This window comes from Cherax quadricarinatus, chromosome 73, assembly GCF_038502225.1.
Source record: "Cherax quadricarinatus isolate ZL_2023a chromosome 73, ASM3850222v1, whole genome shotgun sequence".
In the NCBI taxonomy this organism is placed as follows: Eukaryota; Metazoa; Arthropoda; class Malacostraca; order Decapoda; family Parastacidae; genus Cherax; species Cherax quadricarinatus.
In genome coordinates this window covers 23,158,199-23,181,334 of record NC_091364.1, presented here as the reverse complement: position 1 = coordinate 23,181,334, position 23,136 = coordinate 23,158,199, and the positions used below count along the sequence as shown (strand labels likewise).

Below are 23,136 nucleotides of genomic sequence, written 5' to 3'. Positions count from 1 at the left end.
GACTGTGGAACATAGTACCGTATTTTCAATAGTATGCCTACAGTCTTGGAAATTTTCTTAGAAATTTGTTGTATATGTGTATGAAATTTGAGTCTATTATCAAGGTGGATTCCTAAGAATTTTCCCTCTGTTAGCTTTGTGATAGGTGATCCGTTTATCATTATGTTAAGAGGGACATCTGTAGCTCTGTTACCAAACTGAATGAAGTAGGTTTTGTCAATGTTTAGTGTAAGTTTGTTAGTCCTTATCTAGGTAGATATTTTCTGTAATTATAGCAAAATGTTTGGATGAATGAGCAGAAGCTTCCTCACTCCCCAGAGACAAAGCCAAACTGACTCGCAAGCGGCCCCAGCCAGCGGATGAGTGCCCCCCAAATGGCCGATAATCGAATTAATGACCGATAACTGGGCGCCGAAAAACTGGCCGATAACCGAGTTGGCCGATAACTGAACCGGCCGATAACCAAGTTGGCCGATAACTGAACCGGCCAATAACCAGGGGTCCACTGTACTTGATAATACATGTACATGTTGTGAGAAGCATCAACACTGATACTTGATAATACATGTTGTGAGAAGCATCAACACTGATACATACTTGATAATACATGTGAGCAGTATCAGCACTGATACTTGATAATACTTGTTGTGAGCAGCATCAACACTGATACTTGTTAATACATGTTGTGAGAAGTGTGAGGCTTAATGTACTGCTATACTTTACTCTATTGCTCTCTCACGTAACAAGAGAATGTTTCTTCAGTATGGCTTAAAATCTGGCATTTCTTATTTCCAGGCTTGAATTAACTTGGTCTCTTTGTGTCCTAATTTATATATTTTTTTTATTTAAGAAATTGACATATTTAATTGCTATATAATAACTTGTGACTGTTTCTTCATCTTCACTTTTAACCCTTAAACTGTCCAAACATAGATCTCCATTGATGTGCGTAGCGCTTCGACCTTGATTGTCTCCATTTGAAAGCATGTAAAATCGGACGTAGATCTACGTTCGGAGCACTATGCACATCAACGTAGGTCTACGTTTGGACAGTTTAAGGGTTAATGTTCACTGATAATATTTAACTACATTACAATATAGAATTAAGCTGCACTCTGCACTATTCTTAACACATAGTGAGGTACAGGGGATTCCAGTTATACACTGTTCTTACCACATGCAGTGAGGTACAGGGGACTCCAGTTATACATTGTTCTTACCACATGCAGTGAGGTATAGGGGACTCCAGTTATACACTGTTCTTACCACATGCAGTGAGGTACAGGGGACTCCAGTTATACATTGTTCTTACCACATGCAGTGAGGTACAGGGGACTCCAGTTATACACTGTTCTTACCACATGCAGTGAGGTACAGGGGACTCAGTTATACACTGTTCTTACCACATGCAGTGAGGTACAGGAGACTCCAGTTATACACTGTTCTTACCACATGCAGTGAGGTACAGGAGACTCCAGTTATACACTGTTCTTACCACATGCAGTGAGGTACAGGGGACTCTAGTTTTGCAATACCATGATACCTCTCTTGCATCATGCATATACTGAAAACATCAAGATTCTCTTGTTTTTAACTATGTATTTTTTCATTCCTTGCAGACAGTCCCCTTAGACACTGTTCAGTGTCACATGTGCAAGATTGAGCATTTCAATTCCATTGAGGTAAGTCAACCAAACATTAACAAGTAATACACAGTCATGTGTGCAAGATTGACCATTTTGATTCCCTTGACAAATGTGTGTAGTGTAACACAACACTGACTAGTGTAACACTGAGAACTGTAGTACAACATGAGAGAGAAGGACTGCAGTAGGCCTACTGGCCCAAGCTAAGCATTTTCGACTAACACACACCCACACCCATTCATGTATTTGTCTAACCAATTTTTAAAGCTACACAAGGTTTTAGCTTCAATGATGCTACTTGGGAATTTGCTCCACTCATCCACAACTCTGTTACGAAACCATAGCTTTTCTGTATCCTTTCTAAACCTAATTTTTTTCACCTTGAACCCATTGCTGTGAATCATTTGTTTCTTTAGATATTTTTACCATGTCATTTACATCCCCTTTATTTATTCCTGCCTTCCATTTACACACTTCAGTCATATCCTTAATAATTCTGTGCATTTCTAGAGAGTGCAAATTCAGTGTTCTTAGTCCTTCCCCACAGGACAAGTTTGTGATACGTGGAGTCAACTTTGTCATCCTTCTCTATGTTTTCCAGCGCATTTAGGGTGACCTGAAAAAGAAGAAACACTTTCATTATTCACTTCATCACTATCTTGCCAGAGGCACACTTACACTACAGTTAAAAAACTGCAACATAACAACACTCCATCCTTCAGAGCTCAGGCACTGACTTACGAGATAACACTGCTGGTCACCATCTTGCAGCAGATTCTCTGAGTCATTGTCTGGCCAACTTTTGTTCTGCTTCATGAGTTGTGTTATAGAGGTTGCATTATACCCAGGTGTCACTGCTTCATGAGTTGTGTTACAAAGGTTGCATTATACCCTGGTGTCACTGCTTCATGAGTTGTGTTATAGAGGTTGCATTATACCCAGGTGTCACTGCTTCATGAGTTGTGTTACAAAGGTTGCATTATACCCTGGTGTCACTGCTTCATGAGTTGTGTTACAAAGGTTGCATTATACCCTGGTGTCACTGCTTCATGAGTTGTGTTACAAAGGTTGCATTATACCCTGGTGTCACTGCTTCATGAGTTGTGTTACAAAGGTTGCATTATACCCTGGTGTCACTGCTTCATGAGTTGTGTTACAAAGGTTGCATTATACCCTGGTGTCACTGCTTCATGAGTTGTGTTACAAAGGTTGCATTATACCCTGGTGTCACTGCTTCATGAGTTGTGTTACAAAGGTTGCATTATACCCTGGTGTCACTGCTTCATGAGTTGTGTTACAAAGGTTGCATTATACCCTGGTGTCACTGCTTCATGAGTTGTGTTACAAAGGTTGCATTATACCCTGGTGTCACTGCTTCATGAGTTGTGTTACAAAGGTTGCATTATACCCTGGTGTCACTGCTTCATGAGTTGTGTTACAAAGGTTGCATTATACCCTGGTGTCACTGCTTCATGAGTTGTGTTACAAAGGTTGCATTATACCCTGGTGTCACTGCTTCATGAGTTGTGTTACAGAGGTTATATTATACCCTGGTGTCACTGCTTCATGAGTTGTGTTACAGAGGTTATATTATACCCTGGTGTCACTGCTTCATGAGTTGTGTTACAGAGGTTATATTATACCCTGGTGTCACTGCTTCATGAGTTGTGTTACAGAGGTTATATTATACCCTGGTGTCACTGCTTCATGAGTTGTGTTACAGAGGTTATATTATACCCTGGTGTCACTGCTTCATGAGTTGTGTTACAGAGGTTATATTATACCCTGGTGTCACTGCTTCGTGAGTTGTGTTACAGAGGTTATATTATACCCTGGTGTCACTGCTTCGTGAGTTGTGTTACAGAGGTTATATTATACCCTGGTGTCACTGCTTCGTGAGTTGTGTTACAGGTGTCACTGCTTCGTGAGGTGTCACTGCTTCATGAGTTGTGTTACAGAGGTTATATTATACCTGGTGTCACTGCTTCACAGAGGTTATATTATACCCTGGTGTCACTGCTTCATGAGTTGTGTTACAGAGGTTATTTTATACCCTGGTGTCACTGCTTCATGAGTTGTGTTACAGAGGTTATTTTATACCCTGGTGTCACTGCTTCATGAGTTGTGTTACAGAGGTTATTTTATACCCTGGTGTCACTGCTTCATGAGTTGTGTTACAGAGGTTATTTTATACCCTGGTGTCACTGCTTCATGAGTTGTGTTACAGAGGTTATTTTATACCCTGGTGTCACTGCTTCATGAGTTGTGTTACAGAGGTTATTTTATACCCTGGTGTCACTGCTTCATGAGTTGTGTTACAGAGGTTATTTTATACCCTGGTGTCACTGCTTCATGAGTTGTGTTACAGAGGTTATTTTATACCCTGGTGTCACTACTTCACTTTATTTTCTTCTCATGTTGAACATTTTTATTTTGCATCATCAGACAGATATTCTCTCATATATTACTGAATACTGTTAATAAAATTCCTGTTTTAGCTTAAATTTTGTCTGAAATGCTAAGTGTATTATTGACTTCAAAAAAATATTCTGTCCAAACTATTTTAAATGTATTCTTCCAATATTTCTATAAAAATATTTTGATTTTAGGCTGTTAAAACAAGAACAAATAGTTTTCATTATGTATAATTTTTTAGACTACTTAAAGGTGTCCCCTTGTTAATATTTCTGAGCTTGTAATGTTAAATATTGTGTTTTCAGGCTTTCAAGCGTCACCTGGAGACCCGGGAACACAAAATAATGCAGAAGGAATACAACATTAAATGTGAAGCCATGCTCATCTTCTTGAAGGCTCAAGCTAAGGTCAGTACTGAACTCTTACTTTTACCAGTGTTCTTCATGGTTTTTAAGATCCCTCTTTGATTTCTGCGGTCAGTATTGCTAGTACTTGTGTGAAGGAAAGACAGATACAGCACAGTATTGCTACTACTTGTGTGAAAGAAAGACAGGTGCAACACAGTATTGCTAGTACTTGTATGAAAAATACAGGTGCAATACCTACACAACTTTTATGCATGTGTTACTTTACTCACCACCACCTTCCTCAATCTAATAGAGTATTTAAAATATGGGAATATGTAGTTTTGTGTGTAAGGGCCTTGAATATCCAGCAGGCATGTGTGAGTGTGTTAGGAGTGGAGGCAAGTGGTTTTTGATACCTAACAAACCGTTGGAGTGTGAGCATGGTAACAATTTATGAAGGGATTCAGGAAAACCAGTTAGCCAGACTAAGTCTTGGAGGTGGGAAGTACAGTGCCTACATTGTACTTCCCACCTCCTTCCCAGCCATCCTTGAAGGACAGCTGGGAATATTTGCTGTTTGCAGAAGTGTCTGAACTGTAGTATCTACATTCCTCTGGCAAGACAATGAAAATGTTTCTTAAATTTCAAGTCACCCTGCCTCACTTAGAGGTGGTCAGTGTTAAAAAATATACCTAGGTAGTAGGTTGGTAGACAGCAGCAGCCCAGGGAGGTACTACCGTGTAAAACGTGTAAAACGAAAGCCTGTAATTGTTTTACATGATGGTAGGATTTCTGGTGTCTTTTTTTCTGTCACAAACATGCAAGATTTCAGGTGCATCTTGCTGCTTTTACTTACACTTAGGTCACACTACACATGCATGTACAAGCATACATACACACACACCCCTCTGGGTTTTCTTCTATTTTCTTACTAGTTTTTGTTCTTATTTCCTCTTATCTCAGTGGGGAAGGGGGACAGAATTCTTCCTCCGTAAGCCATGCTTGTTGTAAGAGTCGACTAAAATGCAGGAGCAAGGAGTTAGTAACTTCTTTTCCTGTATACATTACTAAAGTTAAAAAGAAAAACTTGTTTTTCTTTTTGGGTCACCCTGCCTTGGTGGGATACGGCTGATTTGTTGAAAGAAGAAGAATTGAAGGTCAGATGTAACGTCAGGTCACTTGATGTGTCAGGTCACTTGATGGTGGTGTCTGCTACAATAACTTGCTAATCACTTAATGTACTAAAACTCTTGGTGTTTTCTACAACTGTATTGCTGAGACATATTATGATTAATTCTCAACAACAGAGACTGTACAAGACTTCTCATATAATAACTTGAGCCTTATTTCACTTCATAAAATGTTCACCAATGTTTCTATATACAGTGGACCCCCACCTTACGATGGCATCACGTTACGTTAAATCCACCATACGATACATTTTAACGCAAAAATTTTGCCTCGCCTCACGCTAAAAAAGCTCACCTCACGCGATTCGTCCCAGGTGTCCCAAGTGTGGCCTGAGCGTGCCTCAGCTGCCCCGTGGGTGTCAGTGTTTACAAGCCAGCCAGTGCGGTCGCATCCACACATACAATCGGTACATTTCATATTATCACAGTGTTTTTAGTGATTGTACCTGCAAAATAAGTCACCATGGGCCCCAAGAAAGCTTCTAGTGCCAACCATGCAGTAAAAAAGGTGAAAATTACTATGGAAATGAAGAAAGAGATAATTGCTAAGTACGAAAGTGGAGCGCATGTCTCGGAGCTGGCCAGGTTGTATACCAAACCCCAATCAACCATCGCTACTATTGTGGCCAACAAAACGGCAGTCAAGGAAGCTGTTCTTGCAAAAGGTGCAAGTTTGTTTTCAAAACAGAGATCGCAAGCACTCGAAGATGTTGAGAGAGAGTTATTGTAGACAGCCTGTACTGTCTGCGCAGACAGCCCCTGCTGTCTGCCAGCTTGGTTCATATTTTGCGCCATGCTGGTGCTGCCACCTAGAGGCCTTGCCACTTCAGTATGCCCAGACATGCCTCCATCTCACTGACACAGCGGCCTGGCATCAACACACAAGTACCCCCAGCTCTCTCTCGTGGGCATGGCCCTCCCGGGCCATGGGCACAACACACAAGCCTTTGTACCCACAACGACTTAACAATAAACAAAGAAGCCTCCAAAGACGTATATCATTTAACCACCCGCTACCAGAATACCAAATAAGCCCGTTATAAATGGTGGCAGCGGTGCTTGCAGCAGTTGTTTGCCTGGAGAGAGGGAGGAAGAGGTATGAAGTCATCTTCACTTCATCATCCCATACAAGAAGCATCCGTCTCTCAACGAGTTATCCTGATGTCGTGTCTGCACTTTTGAGCATCCAGACATAGGTACTAGCAGGATCCAGCCGAAATTTGTCGAAAGTCTTCGAGAATTGTGAGTGGCGTCACAGTGACCCCACGCTACAGCGTCCCACGCTACAGTGTCCCACGCTGTTTCTCAAGTCACGTGTTCAGCGTCACTTGTATGTTGCTGTTGTTGTTCAGCTCAGCACAGCTGTTTCAGCAAGCCAGAGGTGAATTTTGTGGTGATTTCTGCGTCCAGTGTGAGCTTCTCCACGTGTTTGTGGGTGGAGGAGGAGGAGGAATGGCTAGATGCTCACCCTGCCATACACTCACCCACGCTCCTCGCCACCACACTACCATACACCACTCACCACTACTCACTCCCTCTGCTGTGTTCTCTGCTGTTTTTCGTGTGATTCATCGCCAGTGCTGTGTATCCGAGTGCCCAAGGCCACTCGAAGCTGCGTGGATCAGCATGCCACGTAGATCACGACACCACGTGGATCGACACCACGTTGGGTGTGGCCCATGTCACGTAGACCTACAAAGCCACGTGAGTTACCAGATGTCCCAGGCCACATGCTGTGGTCTGCTGCCCGCATCACATTGACGTCACCTCACGATGTCTGCCTGACGTCACCTCGAGATGTCTGCTGACGTCACCTCGAGATGTCTGCTGACGTCACCTCGAGATGTCTGCTGATGTCACCTCACGATGTCTTCCTGATGTCACCTCATGATGTCTCCCTGACGTCACCTCGAGATGTCTTCTGACGTCACAGCCCTGCTGACGTCACCTCGCGACATCACGCCTGACATCACATGTCACATCGAGTGTTTCTAGTAATTATTTCAGTATTGTCGAGAAGATTGAGAGAAAATATATGTCGTGTGTTAATTAATTCCTCTTAGTCAGTGTTCTCACATTTTAGTATATGTCTTAGTGTCAGTTTTGTGCACAGAAAAGCATCATTTGCTAGTTAAGCCATGTTGTACCGTATGTACAGCGGTGTGTTTTTAAAGTTTCTGTGTGTCCAGTAAGGTCTGAGCCAGACCTGAGTAACACCACTGTGTTAAGTCACCCTTGTGACCAGTGTGTTTGACAGCTGTTATCAGACAGCCCTGAGCGTACGAGCCCTCTTGTACAGAAAGCTTTTATGCTCGTCGCTCGTGATGTTCTGCAGAATCGTACCTGCTACGATTCCCATCGGGATTTGTTTCACTTCACCTCCAGACCGTCAGAGTGCAGTTATATGTAGAGAAACAAGTCTGGGGACGCTTAGGCTAACCTCTGCTATAACTCCAACTGTCGAGAGAATGACACACTGTGTCAGCCTCGTGTCACAAGCTTCAGTGAGCAGCCTGCACATAGAAGATGTCACTTTGACTGGAAGCTCTCTCACTGCAGTCTGGTGTATGATGTTACGACTCCCAGATGTTTCGCCCAGTCGTCTCTGCCACGACTCGCTCCACAACTCGCTCCACGCTCGCCGGCAGTGACAGCCCAGCGACAGTACCAGTCGAGAAGTGTCCTCCTGAGTCACTTGCCAGAAGTCCTGCCCAGTTGCCGAGTTTTGTCGACGCCTCACTCGAGGGCACCAGCATGTCGTGCCTTAGGTTGAGTGAAAACCTGCAGCGACTCCTACGATGACTGTTTCACCAGAGGAGACCGTACCCTGTTACGTCACAGCTCAGCCGCAGCGATGTCTCCCGTGTTGCAGTACCTGTCCAGACGCAGGAAGGCGTGCAGTGATGCCCTTCGACACTCATTGCCTTTGACCACGATGTTTAGCACACCCCATATTTTTTCTTCCCTCCCTGTAGGAAGTTTTTTTTCCATGTCCATATGTATATATATGTTTTTTATTTTGTGTTCTGTGCCCTGTTCCTACGAGAGAGAGACAGAGTTTCTTTTACTACCAGTATTGTCGCGTCGGGATGACGCGCGGTAGGTGGCCGAGCGTATGTAGACAGCCTGTACTGTCTGCGCAGACAGCCCCTGCTCTCTGCCAGCTTAGTTCATATTTCGCGCCATGCTGGTGCTGCCACCTAGAGGCCTTGCCACTTCAGTATGCCCAGACATGCCTCCATCTCACTGACACAGCGGCCTGGCATCAACACACAAGTACCCCCAGCTCTCTCTCGTGGGCATGGCCCTCCTGGGCCATGGGCACAACACACAAGCCTTTGTACCCACAACGACTTAACAATAAACAAAGAAGCCTCCGAAGACGTATATCATTTAACCACCCGCTACCAGAATACCAAATAAGCCCGTTATATTATTGGTGTGGATAAACGAAAAACAGATAGCAGAGATACCATTTCTAAAGCGATCATGTGTAAAAAGGGTGGGAAATATGTACTATCGTACCACGGTCAGCCGTTGCTGCACCACCATCAGCTGTTGCTGCACCATGGTCAGCTGCTGCTGCTGCACCATGGTCAGCTGCTGCTGCTGCACCACAGTCAGCTGTTGCTGAACCACTGTCAGCTGCTGCTGCATTACGGTCAGCTGCTGCTGCACCACGGTCAGCTGCTGCTGCACCATGGTCAGCTGCTGCTGTACCAGTCAGCTGTTGCTGCACCAGTCAGCTGCTGCTGCACCACTGTCAGCTGTTGCTGCACCACCGTCAGCTGTTGCTACACCACCGTCAGCTGCTGCTGCACCACCATCAGCTGCTTCTGACCAACATGACTCGTCCCGAACCTGTCCGTCCAGCCTGAGTGTCTCAGCTGCCCTGCCATCATTGTTTACAAGCCAGGGTGGCCAGTTGCATGCATACATTCGATACATTTTGTATTCTTCCATTGTTTATAGTGCTTGTAACTGCTAAATAAGCCACCATGGGCCCAAAGAAAGCTTCTAGTGCCAACCCTGTGGTAAAAAGGGTGAGAAATATGTACTATCGTACCACAGTCAGCTGCTGCTGCACCACCGTCAGCTGTTGCTGCACCACAGTCGGCTGTTGCTGCACCACGGTCAGCTGTTGCTGAACCATGGTGAGCTGCAGTTGCACCACAGTCAGCTGCTGCTGCACCACAGTCAGCTGCTGCTACACCACCATCATCTGTTGCTGCACCACGGTCAGCTGCTGCTGCACCAAAGTCAGCTGTTGCTGCACCACAGTCAGCTGTTGCTGCACCATGGTCAGCTGGTCCTAGTGGCATTAAAAGAAGGGAAGTAACCTCGGAAAAGGACGTGCTACCTAAAGTCCTAATGGAAGGGGATTCCCCTTCTAAACATTAACAACTTCCATACTCTCCCCTCCTCCCATCCCATCAATCATCACCAGATCTTCAATAAAGGTAAGTGTCAGTTTGTGTGTATTAAAATTAATATTTCATGTGGTAAAAAAAAACTTTTTTTCATATTTTGTATTTAGTCAGTGTGGCATGATTTGTGGGCGAGTTACCATCACCCCATGGGTTCATACGATACATTTCATAATGATCCATTGTTTTTTGTGCTTGCAACTGCTAAATAAGCCACCATGGGCCCAAAGAAAGCTCCTGGTGCCAAGCCTTTGGTAAAGAAGGAAAGAAACAATAGAATTCAAGAAAAAACTCATAGCAAAGTACCAAAGTGGAGGAGGAAGAGAGAGGGGAGAATGTGCCTTCTTCAGTGATTCTGTGATTCTGTGATATGTACGATACTAAAGCAGCAGGTATCGATAAAGACTATAGCTCCAGCCAGCGATACAGTGTAGCATTAACAGTGCAGCAAGTAAGTTAAGTGATTAAGTGATAGAAAAATGACATGAAAGTAACTCTCCGGTGTTGGTGGGGGGTGTATAGGGCCACTGAACATATGCCGCCCTGCTATTTTCCAACACCCTAAACCTCTGCCAGCATCTCCTCCATCAAACTAACTAATTAAACTTACATCTCTAAGGTAAGTGTAAATATTTCTTATTTATAAATTACGTACATTGTTTCAATGTGAATAGTGGTGGTAACTTCTACTGCTGCCTCCTCTACCACTATATGTACGGCTTCTCTCAGTAGCCCTTATAAACCCAACAACACCACCACCACCACTTACTCCTCACATACATTGACGTATTTTATTAATTCTTGAGTATATATCACTTTTCTATGTTATTAATATTGTTTATTATGTCTCATTAGATGAATTGTGATAGATAAATAAGCCGTAGAGATGATATTAGCGGCTTATTGAAGCATAATAAACTCACCTCCCTCTCACTTCCTACCTGTCTGCCATACACCAACAAGAGTCTTCAATAAAGGTAAGTGTGATGTTAAATGTTCATTTATCTATTTTATTAGTGCTTTATATTTATTTGTCATTGTTTTCTGTATGTACATCTGTATTTAATCTTTAAAAAAAAATATTTTTGTTAATACTTTTGGGTGTCTGAAATTTATTAATTATATTTCCATTATTTCTTATGGGGAAAATGGTTTCGCCATTCATGAATTTCGATTTTCAGCAGACTCTCTGGAATAGATTAATCACAAAAAATGAGGGTCCACTGTATCTTGGTTATATTTTATTATCCAAAAAATAGGAGTAAATCTTCTAATTTTGTGTGAATAAGAATTCAAAATGGAAACAAATGCAATATATAGGAGGGGCCTGGGAATGTGAGTAATGAATAGAAGAAATGTTGTTTAAGTGCCACGAATGTCTACATTGTTTATTATGCACTCTATTTTTAAAGTGGTATTTTTTAATTTTGTTTGAAATTGGCCAAATTGCTGAATTCTAATCATTTTATGGGGTAGTTAAAATAGTTGAATGGGCGGTTTCTTGTGCTCAGTTGATATAATGGAAGGCATACTAGCGAAGTAACAAAGAATTTGTTCAAATGGAACAGTGGTGGTCGAAATCACTGGTACATAAATTGTGTCGAGACTGCTCACTTTGCACCTGCATAATTCCAAGACACACATGCACACTTCAAGACACACATACACACTTCAAGACACACATGCATACTTCAAGACACACATGCACACTTCAAGACACACATACACACTTCAAGACACACATGCATACTTCAAGACACACATGCACACTTCAAGACACACATACACACTTCAAGACACACATACACACTTCAAGACACACATGCACACTTCAAGACACACATGCACACTTCAAGACACACATACACACTTCAAGACACACATGCATACTTCAAGACACACATGCACACTTCAAGACACACATACACACTTCAAGACACACATGCACACTTCAAGACACACATGCACACTTCAAGACACACATACACACTTCAAGACACACATGCATACTTCAAGACACACATGCACACTTCAAGACACACATACACACTTCAAGACACACATACACACTTCAAGACACATGCACACTTCAAGACACACATGCACACTTCAAGACACATGCACACTTCAAGACACACATACACACTTCAAGACACACATGCATACTTCAAGACACACATGCACACTTCAAGACACACATACACACTTCAACACACACATACACACTTCAAGACACACATGCACACTTCAAGACACACATGCATACTTCAAGACACACATACACACTTCAAGACACACATACACACTTCAAGACACACATGCATACTTCAAGACACACATGCACACTTCAAGACATACACACTACAAGACATGCACACTTCAAGACATGCACACTTCAAGACATGCACACTTCAAGACATGCACACTTCAAGACATGCACACTTCAAGACATGCACACTTCAAGACATGCACACTTCAAGACATGCACACTTCAAGACATGCACACTTCAAGACATGCACACTTCAAGACACACATACACACTTCAAGACACACATACACACTTCAAGACACACATGCACACTTCAAGACACACACACACTTCAAGACACACATGCACACTTCAAGACACACATGCACACTTCAAGACAGACATGCACACTTCAAGACACATGCACACTTCAAGACACACATACACACTTCAAGACACACATACACACTTCAAGACACACATGCACACTTCAAGACACATGCACACTTCAAGACACATGCACACTTCAAGACACACATACACACTTCAAGACACACATACACACTTCAAGACACACATGAACACTTCAAGACACATGCACACTTCAAGACACACATACACACTTCAAGACACACATACACACTTCAAGACACACATGCACACTTCAAGACACATGCACACTTCAAGACACACATACACACTTCAAGACACACATGCACACTTCAAGACACACATGCACACTTCAAGACACACATGCTCACTTCAAGACACACATGCTCACTTCAAGACACACATGTACACTTCAAGACACACATGCTCACTTCAAGACACACATGTACACTTCAAGACACACATGCTCACTTCAAGACACACATGCACACTTCAAGACACACATGTACACTTCAAGACACACATGCTCACTTCAAGACACACATGCTCACTTCAAGACACACATGTACACTTCAAGACACACATGCTCACTTCAAGACACACATGCTCACTTCAAGATACACATGCACACTTCAAGACACACATATACACTTCAAGACACATGCACACTTCAAGACACACATGTACACTTCAAGACACATGCACACTTCAAGACACACATGCACACTTCAAAACACACATGCACACTTCAAGACACATGCACACTTCAAGATACACATGCTCACTTCAAGACACACATGCTCACTTCAAGACACACATGCACACTTCAAGATACACATGCACACTTCAAGACACACATGTACACTTCAAGACACATGCACACTTCAAGACACACATGTACACTTCAAGACACATGCACACTTCAAGACACACATGCACACTTCAAAACACACATGCACACTTCAAGACACATGCACACTTCAAGATACACATGCTCACTTCAAGACACACATGCTCACTTCAAGACACACATGCACACTTCAAGACACACATGCTCACTTCAAGACACACATGCTCACTTCAAGACACACATGCACACTTCAAGACACACATGCACACTTCAAGACACACATGCACACTTCAAGACACACATGTACACTTCAAGACACACATGCACACTTCAAGACACACATGCACACTTCAAGACACACATGCTCACTTCAAGACACACATGCTCACTTCAAGACACACATGCACACTTCAAGACACACATGCACACTTCAAGACACACATGCACACTTCAAGACACACATGCACACTTCAAGACACACATGCACACTTCAAGACACACATGCACACTTCAAGACACACATGCACACTTCAAGACACACATGCTCACTTCAAGATACACATGCACACTTCAAGACACACATGCTCACTTCAAGACACACATGCACACTTCAAGACACACATGCACACTTCAAGACACACATGCACACTTCAAGATACACATGCACACTTCAATACACACATGCACACTTCAAGACACACCTGCTCACTTCAAGACACACATGCACACTTCAAGACACACATGCACACTTCAAGACACACATGCTCACTTCAAGACACACATGCTCACTTCAAGACACACATGCTCACTTCAAGACACACATGCACACTTCAAGACACACATGCTCACTTCAAGACACACATGCTCACTTCAAGACACAGATGCACACTTCAAGACAGATGCACACTTCAAGATACATTTACACACTTCAAGACACACATGCACACTTCAAGACACACATGCTCACTTCAAGACACACATGCTCACTTCAAGACACACATACACACTTCAAGACACACATGCACACTTCAAGACACACATGCTCACTTCAAGACACAGATGCACACTTCAAGACAGATGCACACTTCAAGATACATTTACACACTTCAAGACACACATGCACACTTCAAGACACACATGCTCACTTCAAGACACACATGCTCACTTCAAGACACACATGCACACTTCAAGACACACATGCACACTTCAAGACACACATGCTCACTTCAAGACACACATGCTCACTTCAAGACACACATACACACTTCAAGACACACATACACACTTCAAGACACACATGCACACTTCAAGACACACATGCTCACTTCAAGACACACATACACACTTCAAGACACACATGCACACTTCAAGACACACATGCTCACTTCAAGACACACATGCTCACTTCAAGACACACATACACACTTCAAGACACACATGCACACTTTAAGACACACATGCTCACTTCAAGACACACATGCACACTTCAAGACACACATGCACACTTCAAGACACACATGCACACTTCAAGACACACACGTACACTTCAAGACACATGTACACTTCAAGACAGATGCACACTTCAAGACACATATTAACAAAACACATTACACTAGTGGTTTCTACACTGGTAACAAAAGCCTGGGACTCCTCACCATTGCCAGAAATAAACCATCAATTTTCCTGTGTTCTTGACACAGGAGTCATAACCTGTTTGTGTTGTGCGGCTATGTTCTGAATATAGGTGTCACAACCTGTGTGTAGCTATGTTCTTGACACAGGTGTCACAACCTGTATATGGCTGCATCCTTGACACAGTTGTCACAACCTGGTTGTAGCTATGTTCTTAGACACAAGTGTCACAACCTGTATATGGCTGCATCCTTGACACAGGTGTCACAACCTGCGTCTGGCTATGTTCTTGACACAGGTGTCGCAACCTGTGTGTAGCTATGTTCTGGACACAGGTGTCACATCCTGTGTATGGTTACATTCTTGATGCAGGTGTCACAACCTGTGTGTGGCTATGTTTCATGCTCAACATAAAGCATAATTTGTGTTTCTCCTCTCTTCCACCAGGTGGCCATAAATCGCAAAATAGCAAGAATGTCGGAGGAGGAAAAGGAGGACGATGAATATTCTTATTGTAAAAAATGTGACTGTCTGTACAAGGGAACCTTTGAAGACCATAACAAACTTAGACAACATTGTGTAAGTTACTACATTACTATGTACGAATGTTGTGTTATGTACTGTTGTAGTGTCAGGTACTGTTGTACTGTTAGGTACTGTTGTAGTGTTATGTACTGTAGTAATGACAGGTACTGTTGGGTACTGTTGTTGTGTTAGGTACTGTTGTAGTGTTACGTACTGTTGTAGTGTTAGGTACTGTTGTGGTGTTATGTACTGTTGTAGTGTCAGGTACTGTTGCAGTGTCAGGTACTGTTGTAGTGTCAGGTACTGTTGTAGTGTCAGGTACTGTTGTACTGTTAGGTACTGTTGTAGTGTTATGTACTGTTGTAATGACAGGTACTGTTGGGTACTGTTGTTGTGTTAGGTACTGTTGTAGTGTTACGTACTGTTGTAGTGTTAGGTACTGTTGTGGTGTTATGTACTGTTGTAGTGTCAGGTACTGTTGTAGTGTCAGGTACTGTTGTAGTGTCAGGTACTGTTGTAGTGTTAGGTACTGTTGTAGTGTCAGGTACTGTTGTAGTGTCAGGTACTGTTGTAGTGTCAGGTACTGTTGTAGTGTCATTTACTGTTGTAGTGTCAGGTACCATTGTAGTGTCAGGTACTGTTGTAGTGTCAGGCACTGTTATAGTGTGAGTTACTGTTGTAGTGTCAGGTACTGTTGTAGTGTCAGTTACTGTTGTAGTGTCAGGTACTGTTGTAGTGTCAGGTACTGTTGTAGTGTCAGGCACTGTTATAGTGTCAGTTACTGTTGTAGTGTCAGGTACTGTTGTAGTGTCACTGTTGTAGTGTCAGGTACTGTTGTAGTGTCAGGAACTGTTGCAGTGTCAGTTACTATTGTAGTGTCAGGTACTGTTGTAGTGTCAGGTACTGTTGTAGTGTCAGTTACTGTTGTAGTGTCAGTTACTGTTGTAGTGTCAGGTACCATTGTAGTGTCAGGTACTGTTGTAGTGTCAGGCACTGTTATAGTGTCAGTTACTGTTGTAGTGTCAGGTACTGTTGTAGTGTCAGTTACTGTTGTAGTGTCAGGTACTGTTGTAGTGTCAGGTACTGTTGCAGTGTCAGTTACTATTCTAGTGTCAGGTACTGTTGTAGTGTCAGGTACTCTTGTAGTGTCAGTTACTGTTGTAGAGTCACTGTTGTAGTGTCAGGCACTGTTGTGTCAGTTACTGTTGTAGTGTCAGTTACTGTTGTAGTGTCAGTTACTGTTGTAGTGTCAGGTACTGTTGTAGTGTCAGGTACTGTTGTAGTGTCAGGTACTGTTGTAGTGTCAGGTTCTGTTATAGTGTCAGGTACTGTTGTAGTGTCAGGTACTGTTGCAGTGTCAGGTACTGTTGCAGTGTCAGGTACTGTTGTAGTGTCAGGTACTGTTGTAGTGTCAGGTACTGTTGTAGTGTCAGGTACTGTTATAGTGTCAGGTACAGTTGCAGTGTCAGTTACTGTTGCAGTGTCAGGTACTGTTGTAGTGTCAGGTACTGTTGTAGTGTCAGGTACTGTTGCAGTGTCAAGTACTGTTGTAGTGTCAGGTACTGTTGTGTCAGGTACTGTTGTAGTGTCAGGTACTGTTGTAGTGTCAGGTACTGTTGTAGTGTCAGGTACTGTTGTAGTGTCAGGTACTGTTGTAGTGTCAGGTACTGTTGTGTCAGGTACTGTTGTAGTGTCAGGTACTGTTCTAGTGTCAGGTACTGTTGCAGTGTCAGTTACTGTTGTAGTGTCAGGTACTGTTATAGTGTCAGGTACTGTTGTAGTGTCAGGTACTGTTGCAGTGTCAGGTACTGTTGTAGTGTCAGGTACTGTTGTAGTGTCAGGTACTGTTGTAGTGTCAGGTACTGTTGTAGTGTCAGGTACTGTTGTAGTGTCAGGTACTGTTGTAGTGTCAGGTACTGTTGTAGTGTCAGGTACTGTTGCAGTGTCAGGTACTGTTGCAGTGTCAGGTACTGTTGTAGTGTCAGGTACTGTTGTAGTGTCAGGTACTGTTGTGTCAGGTACTGTTGTAGTGTCAGGTACTGTTGTGTCAGGTACTGTTGTAGTGTCAGGTACTGTTGCAGTGTCAGTTACTGTTGTAGTGTCAGGTACTGTTGTAATGTCAGGTACTGTTGCAGTGCGAGGTACTGTTGCAGTGTCAGGTACTGTTGTAGTGTCAGTTACTGTTGTAGTGTCTGGTACTGTTGTAGTGTCAGGTACTGTTGTAGTGGTAGGTACTGTTGTGTCATGTACTGTTGTAGTGTCAGGTACTGTTGTAGTGTCAGGTACTGTTGCAGTGTCAGTTACTATTGTAGTGTCAGGTACTGTTGTAGTGTCAGGTACTGTTGTAGTGTCAGGTACTGTTGTAGTGTCAGGTCCTGTTGTGTCAGGTACTGTTGTAGTGTCAAGTACTGTTGTAGTGTCAGTTACTGTTGTAGTGTCAGGTACTGTTGTAGTGTCAGGTACTGTTGTAGTGTCAGGCACTGTTATAGTGTCAGTTACTGTTGTAGTGTCAGGTACTGTTGTAGTGTCATGTACTGTTGTAGTGTCAGGTACTGTTGTAGTGCCAGGTACTGTTGTAGTGTCAGGTACTGTTGTAGTGTAAGGTACTGTTATAGTGTCAGTTACTGTTGTAGTGTCAGGTACTGTTGTAGTGTCAGGTACTGTTGTAGTGTCAGGTACTGTTGTGTCAGGTACTGTTATAGTGTCAGGTACTGTTATAGTGTCAGGTACTGTTATTGTGTCAGGTACTGTTATAGTGTCAGGTACTGTTATAGTGTCAGGTACTGTTGTAGTGTCAGGTACTGTTATAGTGTCAGGTACTGTTGTAGTGTCAGGTACTGTTCTAGTGTCAGGTACTGTTGTAGTGTCAGGTACTGTTGTAGTGTCAGGTACTGTTGTAGTGTCAGGTACTGTTATAGTGTCAGATACTGTTATAGTGTCAGGTACTGTTGTAGTGTCAGGTACTGTTGTGTCAGGTACTGTTATAGTGTCAGGAACTGTTGTAGTGCCAGGTACTGTTGTAGTGTCAGGTACTGTTATAGTGTCAGGTACTGTTATAGTGTCAGGTACTGTTGTAGTGTCAGGTACTGTTGTAGTGTCAGGTACTGTTGTGTCAGGTACTGTTATAGTGTCAGGTACTGTTGTAGTGTCAGGTACTGTTATAGTGTCAGGTACTGTTGTAGTGTCAGGTACTGTTGTAGTGTCAGGTACTGTTATAGTGTCAGGTACTGTTGTGTCAGGTACTGTTATAGTGTCAGGTACTGTTGTAGTGTCAGGTACTGTTGTGTCAGGTACTCTTATAGTGTCAGGTACTGTTGTAGTGTCAGGTACTGTTGTGTCAGGTACTCTTATAGTGTCAGGTACTGTTATAGTGTCAGGTTCTGTTGTAGTGTCAGGTACTGTTATAGTGTCAGGTACTGTTGTAGTGTCAGGTACTGTTATAGTGTCAGGTACTGTTGTAGTGTCAGGTACTGTTGTGTCAGGTACTGTTATAGTGCCAGGTACTGTTGTAGTGTCAGGTACTGTTGTAGTGTCAGGTACTGTTATAGTGTCAGGTACTGTTGTAGTGTCAGGTACTGTTGTAGTGTCAGGTACTGTTGTAGTGTCAGGTACTCTTGTGTCAGGTACTGTTATAGTGTCAGGTACTGTTGTAGTGTCAGGTACTGTTGTGTCAGGTACTATTATAGTGTCAGGTACTGTTATAGTGTCAGTTACTGTTGTAGTTTCAGGTACTGTTATAGTGTCAGGTACTGTTGTAGTGTCAGGTACTGTTATAGTGTCAGGTACTGTTGTTGTGTCAGGTACTGTTATAGTGTCAGGTACTGTTGTAGTGTCAGGTACTGTTATAGTGTCAGGTACTGTTGTAGTGTCAGGTACTGTTATAGTGTCAGGTACTGTTATAGTGTCAGGTACTGTTAGTGTCAGGTACTGTTATAGTGTCAGGTACTGTTGTAGTGTCAGTTACTGTTGTAGTGTCAGGTACTGTTGTAGTGTCAGGTACTGTTGTGTCAGGTACTGTTATAGTGTCAGGTACTGTTATAGTGTCAGGTACTGTTGTAGTGTCAGGTACTGTTGTGTCTGGTACTGTTATAGTGTCACATACTATTATAGATCATATCTACAATACCTCTAAACTGTGTTGTTAACTTGTAACTTACTCAGCCGTTGCTTCCTCACATATTATAGTGTTGTGGTGTACTTCAGTACTCAGTGTTGTGGTGTACTTACAGTTGATGTACTTCAGTACTCAGTGTTGTGGTGTACTTACAGATGATGTACTTCAGTACTCAGTGTTGTGGTGTACTTACAGATGATGTACTTCAGTACTCAGTGTTGTGGTGTACTTACAGTTGATGTACTTCAGTACTCAGTGTTGTGGTGTACTTACAGTTGATGTACTTCAGTACTCAGTGGTGTGGTGTACTTACAGTTGATGTACTTCAGTACTCAGTGTTGTGGTGTACTTAAAGTTGATGTACTTCAGTACTCAGTGTTGTGGTGTACTTACAGTTGATGTACTTCAGTACTCAGTGTTGTGGTGTACTTCAGTACTCAGTGTTGTGGTGTACTTCAGTACTCAGTGTTGTGGATACTTACAATTGATGTACTTCAGTACTCAGTGTTGTGGTGTACTTAAATTTGATGTACTTCAGTACTCAGTGGTGTGGTGTACTTACAGTTAATGTACTTCAATACTCAGTGTTGTGGTGTACTTCAAGTTGATGTACTTCAGTACTCAGTGGTGTGGTGTACTTACAGTTGATGTACTTCAGTACTCAGTGGTGTGGTGTACTTACAGTTGATGTACTTCAGTACTCAGTGTTGTGGTGTACTTAAAGTTGATGTACTTCAGTACGCAGTGTTGTGGTGTACTTAAAGTTGATGTACTTCAGTACTCAGTGTTGTGGTGTAAAGTTGATGTACTTCAGTACTCAGTGTTGTGGTGTACTTAAAGTTGATGTACTTCAGTACTCAGTGGTGTGGTGTACTTAAAGTTGATGTACTTCAGTATCATGTGGGGTTCGAACACGTGGATAGGGTAAAGTAATACTCACGTAGGCTGGAAGTACGTATATTACGAATAGTATGTGAAGCGCCCAAACAGCCATGACCTGCCTCCTTGCTCACTCTCGTAAGACTGCCCAACCCCAGTGCCCATATGTGAGGGGGTGTTTGAAATACTGCTGTGGTCAGCACAATATGAATACAGACAGTGATTCACGCAGAGACGGTTGGTAGTGAGTCATCTACTGGTACACTGGTTACTGGTAACTGGTACTACTAGGAACTGGTACTACTACTGAGAGTCTGTTCGAGCGCCCCAGTCAAACCGTCTCATGGTGACAGTAGGTGATAATGAGTACACCATCCCCATTCACAATTCCTTTGAAGCCTTAAGCAATCTTGAGAATGATAATCCTGCTGATGATGTTGCTTCACATGTCTCTGACGTAGATGATTTTGGGGATGAAGTGGAACAAGTCTTTTCTGATGACAATCCACCTTTTTGTTTGCACATAACTTCCAATGCAACCATAGGCCCTATAGTGCAAGCATCTGTTCATAATGCGCCCATTCATTTGTTCATGGACTCTGGTGCGCAAGTCAATATTATTAGGTCTAGTTTGTTTAAGGATAAGCAGTTACGACATGTCCTTCTCGTAGAACCGACTCATGTGTCCTCCCTTAGTGGAGTAGCTGGTTCTCACTTGCGTGTCCGAGGTCGGACTTCCCTCACCTTTTCTATCCAAGGTAGAGACTTCACTGCTTCCTTCCTTGTTGTCGACCAGATTACTTTCCCTGGTGACCTTCTACTGGGCTTTGCTTCCATGCGAGACTTACGCATTGTGCTCAACCCTTATCGATGGCATGCCCAAATTGATGACTTGATCATACCATTTTGGGGTTACCAGCTTGGATCCGAGATCTGCCATACTGCCGCAGAGTATGACACTCGAATTAAGTCCTTACAGGCCAGTGCATTTTCCAGTAGCGTACCCAAGCAGTCAGGCACTGATGATCCTGTCACTTCTGTCTGTGTTCCTGCAACTTCAGACTTGCAAGATAGTGTCCAGTTACCTCAAGTGTCCGAGGACACTCTGACTACCTTGAGTGCTGAGCCTATCCCTGCAATGTCTGCTAGTTACGAATAGTATGTGAAGCGCCCAAACAGCCGTGACCTGCCTCCTTGCTCACTCTCGTAAGACTGCCCAACCCCAGTACCCATATGTGAGGGGGTGTTTGAAATACTGCTGTGGTCAGCACAATATGAATACAGACAGTGATTCACGCAGAGACGGTTGGTAGTGAGTCATCTACTGGTACACTGGTTACTGGTAACTGGTACTACTAGGAACTGGTACTACTACTGAGAGTCTGTTCGAGCGCCCCAGTCAAACCGTCTCATGGTGACAGTAGGTGATAATGAGTACACCATCCCCATTCACAATTCCTTTGAAGCCTTAAGCAATCTTGAGAATGATAATCCTGCTGATGATGTTGCTTCACATGTCTCTGACGTAGATGATTTTGGGGATGAAGTGGAACAAGTCTTTTCTGATGACAATCCACCTTTTTGTTTGCACATAACTTCCAATGCAACCATAGGCCCTATAGTGCAAGCATCTGTTCATAATGCGCCCATTCATTTGTTCATGGACTCTGGTGCGCAAGTCAATATTATTAGGTCTAGTTTGTTTAAGGATAAGCAGTTACGACATGTCCTTCTCGTAGAACCGACTCATGTGTCCTCCCTTAGTGGAGTAGCTGGTTCTCACTTGCGTGTCCGAGGTCGGACTTCCCTCACCTTTTCTATCCAAGGTAGAGACTTCACTGCTTCCTTCCTTGTTGTCGACCAGATTACTTTCCCTGGTGACCTTCTACTGGTACTACTACTGAGATCAGTACTCAGTGTTGTGGTGTACTTAAAGTTGATGTACTTCAGTACTCAGTGTTGTGGTGTACTTAAAGTTTATGTACTTCAGTACTCAGTGTTGTGGGGTACTTAAAGTTGATGTACTTCAGTACTCAGTGTTGTGGTGTACTTAAAGTTGATGTAATTCAGTACTCAGTGTTGTGGTGTACTTAAAGTTGATGTACTTCAGTACTCAGTGTTGTGGTGTACTTAAAGTTGATGTACTTCAGTACTCAGTGTTGTGGTGTACTTAAAGTTTATGTACTTCAGTACTCAGTGTTGTGGTGTACTTCAGTACTCAGTGTTGTGGTGTACTTACAGTTGATGTACTTCAGTACTCAGTGTTGTGGTGTACTTTAATACTCAGTGTTGTGGTGTACTTCAGTACTCAGTGTTGTGGTGTACTTCAGTACTCAGTGTTTTGGTGTACTTCAGTACTCAGTATTGTGGTGTACTTAAAGTTTATGTACTTCAGTACTCAGTGCTGTGGTGTACTTCAGTACTCAGTGTTGTGGTGTACTTACAGTTGATGTACTTCAGTACTCAGTGTTG

General features: G+C 43.0%; 1 protein-coding gene across 1 annotated transcript in view; it reads left to right on the top strand.

Annotated features, from left to right (window-relative positions):
* Nucleotides 1–23,136, top strand: part of LOC128701155 (uncharacterized) — a 182,750-nt gene that overhangs the window by 93,093 nt on the left and 66,521 nt on the right. The window contains exons 7-9 of the mRNA XM_070100645.1: nucleotides 1,620–1,682; nucleotides 4,367–4,468; nucleotides 15,594–15,725. Of these exons, the coding sequence (XP_069956746.1) occupies nucleotides 1,620–1,682; nucleotides 4,367–4,468; nucleotides 15,594–15,725 (297 nt within the window). The remainder of the gene's footprint in view (nucleotides 1–1,619; nucleotides 1,683–4,366; nucleotides 4,469–15,593; nucleotides 15,726–23,136) is intronic.